The sequence below is a fragment of the Rattus norvegicus genome, chromosome 5 (genome assembly GCF_021556685.1).
Source record: "Rattus norvegicus strain SHRSP/BbbUtx chromosome 5, alternate assembly SHRSP_T2T, whole genome shotgun sequence".
Taxonomy (NCBI): Eukaryota; Metazoa; Chordata; class Mammalia; order Rodentia; family Muridae; genus Rattus; species Rattus norvegicus.
In genome coordinates this window covers 81,649,632-81,656,956 of record NC_141538.1, presented here as the reverse complement: position 1 = coordinate 81,656,956, position 7,325 = coordinate 81,649,632, and the positions used below count along the sequence as shown (strand labels likewise).

At 48.0% G+C, this 7,325-nt stretch overlaps 1 protein-coding gene across 1 annotated transcript; it reads left to right on the top strand.

Moving 5' to 3' along the window:
- The first annotated feature begins 3,519 nt into the window (after window positions 1-3,519).
- Window positions 3,520-7,003, top strand: Hdhd3 (haloacid dehalogenase-like hydrolase domain containing 3). The gene is given in 2 exon segments (NM_001109511.1): window positions 3,520-3,634; window positions 5,915-7,003. A coding segment is annotated over 1 exon segment (756 nt). The 5' UTR covers window positions 3,520-3,634; window positions 5,915-6,070; the 3' UTR covers window positions 6,827-7,003.
- The last annotated feature ends 322 nt before the right edge of the window (window positions 7,004-7,325 follow it).

The following is a 7,325-nucleotide window of genomic DNA, read 5'->3' as shown; positions in this document are numbered from 1 at the left end:
AAGGTATCTGAATGACCTAGTTACTTGTCAATAATGTACACTGATGTTCTCTGGGACACATTCACAAGGTTCACACAGGCTTGCTGTCCTCAGCTACTTAAGTGGGAGGATCATGAGCGCAGAGGTTGGAGACCAATCCAAGAGAAAAGCAGTCATAATGTTTTCTAACATGTGTGACCATCCCAAACTAGAGCTAACCCAAATGTCTTGTCAGCAGTGAGATGTACTCCATTCACATTATGAATGAACGAACGAGACAGCCGCCACACAGTGTGATGTGGGTTAACCTTAATAAAACAGACACAAAAGAAGATTCAAGAACGCGGTGGCTGCTGTGCTGCAACATTATCCCAGCTCACAAACAAGTGAGACTACAATTGAGCCCAGCAGAGGGCTGGGGACAGGTCAGTGGTAGAAGGTGCTTGCCTTGTCCAGGTTCAATCCCAGCACCACACACACACACACACATACAAAGAACTGGGCCATGGCGGCTCATGCTTGTATCTCAGCACTTAGAGACTGAAACAGGAGGATTGCTGTGGATGAAATAAGGCAACCCCATATTACTGGGCCACTATATGAGATCCTATATTAAAAAGAAGGTGTAAGGGGTTGGGGATTTAGCTCAGTGGTAGAGCGCTTGCCTAGCAAGCGCAAGGCCCTGGGTTCGGTCCCCAGCTCCAAAAAAAAAAACCAAAAAACAAAAAACAAACAAACAAACAAAAGGGGGGGCAAAATAGGGGTTCTTACTACCGTTTGGGGGATAAACTACTGAAAACAGATGCTCTAGGCATCTAGATTGGAGGGGGTCTGGGTAGCAGTTGCAAGAGCATATATTCACATCATGAAAATTCAAAACGTGGCTCTACTATGTAGCCCTGGCTAGCCTCAAACTCACAGATATCCTCCTGTCCTCTGCCTCTTGATTACTAAGATTAAAGACATGTACCACCACACCCAGTGTATACGTTTTTTTCTGTGCGTTTTAACTGAGAAAAAAAAATTTTAAAGTAAATGAAAAAAGTAATGAGGGATGTGTGGCTTGGAATCCTGCCTGGATTTCATTGTCTTCAACAGGAAACTCAAGGAAGGAAAAAAAATGCTTCATATAAGAAACTTGATTTCCAGGCAGGTGGCAGTGGTACATGCCTTTAATCCCAGCACTTGGATCTTTGAGTTTAAGGCCAGCATGTTCTACAGAGTAAGTTCCAGGACATCCAGGGCTACACAGAGAAACTATCTTGTAAAAAACAAACAAGGGCTGGAGAGATGGCTCAGCAGTTAAGAGCACTGACTGCTCTTCCAGGGGTCCTGAGTTCAATTCCCAGCAACCACATGGTGGCTCACAACCATCTGTAATGGGATCCGATGCCCTCTCCTGGTGTGTCTGAAGACAGCGGCAGCATACTCACATACATAAAGTAAATAAATATATTTTTAAAAAAAACAAAAAACAAACAAACAAACAAAAAAGAGGTAAGGGTGATTTGATTTCCCAGAGAGGAAAACACCACAGGCTAGCATCGGCATAGTAAGAAACCAGGGGGCATAAGATGGACCAAGGGGTGAAACTGTCAGGGGATTTTTGTAATTTAATTATGGGATGAAAATATCCATTAAATGGTACACATGTGTTTTTCTGTTTGAAATGGGCTCATGCTCCATAGCCCAGGCTGGTCTGAGACTTGGAGTGATCTTCCTGCCTTGGCTTCCTAACTGGGCTTGCAGGTAGACCACCATATCTGGCTAAGTGTACCCACCTTTGAAGTGGCAAAAAGAAGCTAGATTCAGAATATCAAAGACCACCACCATCTCTCCTGTGACATCCCCGGCTATTAATTTACTTATTATTCCTTGCTACTGATAACCTAGAGACAATAAAAAGCAAGAGGCCCAACACTTAAGATCATTATGCCCGTGAGCCAATACGCACTGGCAAACCCTCTTGGGAGATGTGCAGTGTGGTAGCCCTGTGCTGTGAGGCATGGGACCTGAAACAGGACTCGTAAGCACCTACAGGTCTGTTTTCATCTGAAAAGAATCTTCTTAAATGCTCAAAGAGACTTCCCATGTGGTCTGCCTTGACATCAATCATCTGTCACTATGCCAACGTCATATGGAGAGACATATGAAATGGCAGGTAACATTAATTATCTTGGAAATCCACTTAAAGCCAGCCTAGATTCTGTTGGAAGTTACCTTATCTGTTGGAAGTTACTTTATCTATCCAAGGTGGCAGACTCTGAATCAGAACCTAAAAGGTTAGGTTTGAGGTGAGCCTGGAAAGAGATACAGTGAGGGATCTAAGATTCTCTGAAAAACAGGTGGGACTCTGATGTCCTGGCCACCCTTCCTACCTCCATTCCTGAGAATTAAGACTGTGCTGCAAAACCAGTCTGGCAGGTGAGCCGGCTGGTCTGAGACTTTGCACTTTGTTTTCTGAGGCCCAGTGAGTGGGAGTTGAGTCAATCTAAAGTCCACAGAGCCCGGAGATAACAGATTTTTTAAGAGAGTGTTGGTGGGGGAGGGGAAGAAAAGAGCAGAGGGAAGCTCCTGCCCCTGCCTCCCAGCCAACTCCTGGGCAGCACTTACAGCTCATTTCAGTTATGTACTTGGTTTTTGCTTGTCCCTCCCATGTTCGAATAGGCAGGAAACTCATTTTCCTGCTGTATCCTCAGCAAACAACAGGTCAGACACAGAACATAGGTGTTTACTTGGCACTTCACCAATCAACCGGGTTGAGAGGACAGCTTTGCTTGTTTGCTTTCGACAGTATTTTTTGAAGATGAAAGCGTATGAAAACCGACTCTTCTTCCCCTTAAATGTTTTTAAAACAAAAAAATGTTTTTAAAAAAAAATGTTTTTGTTGTTGTTGGTGGTGGTGGTGGTGGTGGTGGTGGTGGTGGTGGTGGTTTTTTGGTTTTTTGTTTGGTTTTTTTTTTTTTTTTACAGAATACCTAGGGTAGACAAACATGGTGGTGCCTCGCCCACAAAACCAGCACTTGGGAGGCTGAGGCAGGAAGATGTTCGTGGCCTGCTTACCTGCATAGTGGGACCCTGTCTTAAGACCAAGTGTCTAGGTTATTGCAGTGAACAAACTGTGTGGTTGTGACAGCAGTTCCCTTCTAGAACCAATAGGGGTCTCTCCGAACAGAGAGGGACAGCGAGCCTTTCTGGAGTCCTCACTGCACTTAGGGGAGCCAGGCTGAGCCCTAACTCCCCGCACCCCATTCCCAAGTCAATCTAGGTACGTCCTTCCCCAAGTGTCCCCATCCCAGGGAGGCGAAGCGGGGGATAGAGATGAGAAGCAGAGAGAAATCACCCGGGTTGTGATAATCAGGATAAGGAAAGTGGGGAGGAACGTGATGAGGGGTGAGACAGTAACCTGAGAAGACTGGTGGCTGTGAGAGGACCTGGGACAGGGAGCAGGGAAGCTACGGAGTAACGAAAGGGACAGGAGGCCCAAGACTCGCGGCGTGGCGGGTGACCGGCGCGAGGGAGGAGCTCGGTGACGCCTAAAGCAGGGCGGGGCGAGAAGCAATGGCAAGGCCGAGGGTCTCGAGCTTCTGACCGCCTACGTGGAGCCACTGGTAGAGCAGCCGCTGCCTCTCTCTGGTCGCTTTCCCGGAGCCAGGTAGGTGCGGAGGCCTGGGGCTGGGTCCGGGACACTGAGCCGTGGGAACCCCGTGCAGACAAGCTGGGGACACTGGAGACCAGTCAGCAGTGGACCTAGCTCAGGAGGCTCCCATCTCTGGGGGCTCCTTAAAAGCTCGGGTCCCGCTGCTTTTAAGGAGCCCCCAGCCCGGCTACGACTTTTGTCCTGGGACATAGCTGAGCCTGAGACATCACGAGAACTTTCGGATACTGTCTGGTTCCTGGCTGAACCTCAGCCTACCCACCTCCGTAATGAGAGTTTTTATAAGGTTGTTTCGCTGTGCCTCTTGTCACATTTTTTTTTTTAATGCGCTCCGGCCCCACACCCCTCCTCACCTGTTTTGTTTGGCTGCATTCTAAATGAACCCCGGACCCCACAGATTAAAAGACACAGCTTTGCATTCTGCTCTGTCTGGGGACAAACCTGCAATCAGTCTCTGACTCCATGGGTCAGTCGCCCTCCTGAGTTGGTCTCCTTAGCACTCCAGGGAGGATGGAGAACTTGCAAGAGTCAGTCATCCTGTCCCAGGTTCAACATAATCCAACTTGTAAAAGAATATAAATATAGGTAGCAAAGGCCATTGGAAGGGAGCCCAAGTTGAGTCTGGACATTTGGGTTCTAATCCAGGCTGTTGCAGGCTCACTGTGACCTTAGGCAGTAACTTCAAACCCTTACTGGTTCCATCAGTCCCTCACCAGTTATGTTGTTGGTCAGTCTCCAGGAACCTTTCTCCTTTTTGACATTACTAGTAATCTTTTTTTTTTTCTTAAATGAAGCCAAGTTGGAGATTTTATTAATAATATTTTAATGCAGGCTTAAGCGTGAGGGTTAGGAGGAAAAGAAGGACTTTGAAAAAAGTCAGGCAGTCTCAAATGTGAATATGGATTTGTTAAAGAAGGGCAGTGTTTTCTAATGATTGTGAAAGGGTCATGGACTGGAGAGATGGCTCAGAGGTTAAGAGCACTGCTGCTCTTCCAGAGGATCAGGTTCAGTTCCCATGTGACAGCTCACAACCGTCTGTTATTCCAGTTCCAGGGCATTTGACACCTTCTGGCTTCACAGGCACCAGACATGACTGAGGTACACTTACAAAGAGGCAAAACACCACATACAGATAATAGCAGTCATAACTGCTTCCTGACTTTGACCTACAAGGTGTGCCCTGAGCCTGGCCCTACACAAAGCACTCGACTTTGTCCAGCCTCAAGGAAGTTCACACACATACACACACACATACACACACACACACACACACACACACACACACACACACACACACACACGCGCGCACACCATGTGTTCTTTTCTTGGGTCTCCTCAAGAACTGCACCTGCTAAGGAAATTCCCTGAGTTCAAAGACTAACTTTGGTTCCAGATCTATAGCCCTATGGCACATACTGACTTCATGATGCCTGTTTCAGAGTTTTTTGTCTACAGAGAAACCCTTATTATTTAATATCTAGAAATGCCACAGAGCATGGAAATCTGACTTCTTTCCCAATATCTGGCTCATAGGATGACCAGAAATGTGGTTTCCTTTTTTTTAATATTTATTTTTATCTATATGAGTACATTGTAGCTGTCTTCAGACACACACCAGAAGAGGGCACAGGATCCCGTTACAGATGGTTGTGAGCCACCATGTGGTTGCTGGGAATTGGACTCAGGACCTCTGGAAGAGCAGTCAGTGCTCTTAACTGCTGAGCCATCTCTCCAGCCCCAGAAATGTGTTTTGAAACAAATGCATGAATTATTTCACTTAGTCCAAAAATCTTCATTAGGTGTTCTTTTAGTGATTTGGGTTCTCACCTGTGTGTGTATCTATGTGAGGCACTGTCCACTGGAACTGGAGTTACAGACAGTTGTGAGCTGCCATGTGGGCGCTGGGAATTGAACCCAGGTCCTCTGGAAGAGTAGCCAATGTTCTTCACCACTAAGCCATCGATCTAGCCTTGGGTTTTATTTTTTGAGCCAGATTTAGCCCATCTGGTCTCAGACTTGCTATGTATCCAAGGATGACTTTGAACTTCTGATTCCCCCGCCTCCTCCTCCCAGTCACTGGGGTTATAGGTGTGTGCCACTATGCCTACTTTATTCAGTCTGGGGATCAAATCTAGGCTTTATGTATACTAGGCAAGCACTCTAACCAGCTGAGCCGCAGCTCTAGCTCCAGCCCCAAGATCTTGTGAGGGGGAAACCTTCATGTTTCTCTTCCAGATGGACAGGGCATCCACCTCAACTACTGGTTTTTCATTCCAGGATCTTGTGCTGAAAGACATTTCCAAAGTGCCTTGTGACAGCCTACTACTCCGACCCACACAGCTTAGAAAGGAGCCACTGTTCACTCGTGGAGGGGTGGTTTGAACCAGCTTGGTATCTCCTTTGATTCTGGGATCTGCACTGAACTTGACCTCCATGGCACACAGGCTCCAGATGCGTCTACTGACGTGGGATGTGAAGGACACCCTGATCAAGGTTCGCCGCCCTGTTGGGGAGGAGTATGCCAGCAAGGCCCGGGCCCATGGAGTGCTGGTGGAAGCCACAGCCGTGGAACAAGCCTTCAGGCAGGCATTTAGAGCTCAGAGCCACAGCTTTCCCAACTATGGGCTGAGCCTCGGCCTTACTTCCCGTCAGTGGTGGATGGACGTGGTCCTACACACCTTCCGCCTGGCAGGCGTCCCAGACGCCCAGGCCATGGCTCCCGTTGCTGACCAGCTATATGAGGACTTCAGCAGTCCTTTTGCATGGCGGGTGTTGGAGGGGGCTGAGACCACCCTAAAGGGGTGCCGTAAGCGGGGTATGAAGCTGGCAGTGGTCTCCAACTTTGACCGACGACTAGAGGATATCCTAACAGGCCTTGGCCTGAGAGAACATTTTGATTTTGTTTTGACTTCTGAGGCTGTGGGCTGTCCTAAGCCGGATCCTCGGATTTTCCGTGAGGCTTTGCAACTCGCTTGTGTAGAGCCTTCGGCGGCAGCTCACGTTGGGGATAGTTACCGCTGTGATTACCAGGGGGCTCGGGCTGTGGGTATGCACAGCTTCCTGGTGGTAGGTGCGGAGCCTCTGGACTCCTCAGTGAGAGATGCTGTACCTAAAGAACATATTCTACCCTCCCTATCCCATCTCCTGCCTGCCCTTGACCTTCTGGAGGCCTCGAGCCCTGTGTCATGAGTCTGGTGAGGGAAGTAGCTGGGACCAAATAAACACTGGAGGCAGGGAGTCCCTTCTTTCTCGCCTCTCCTGTGGAGGGAGGTGTCTTGGCCCTCCTGCTGTGGCAGCAGCATCTATAACCTATTCTGATCATAGAACTGTGAGGGCTTGGTGGCAGTAGTCTGGTCTCTGAGCTCATTAATTATTCGCACCCATGTCCTTTTTATGTATTATTACATGGTGGGCATGTGTGTGTGAATGTGTGGGATGTGTATCTCGTGTGTGTGTGTGTGTGTGTGTGTGTGTGTGTGTGTGTGTGTGTGTGTGTGTGTGTGAGAGAGGCAGAAGATGATTTTGTAGACTCTGGTTTCTCATCTTTACCTGGCTTCTAGGGATGAAACTCAGATCATAGAGTTTGTGCCACAAGTGCTATTGTCCACTCAGCTATCTCAATAGCTCCCTCTATCCCTTTTCTAGCCTGATCCAACTCCAGATCCATCAAGGGTCCATCCAGTCACAA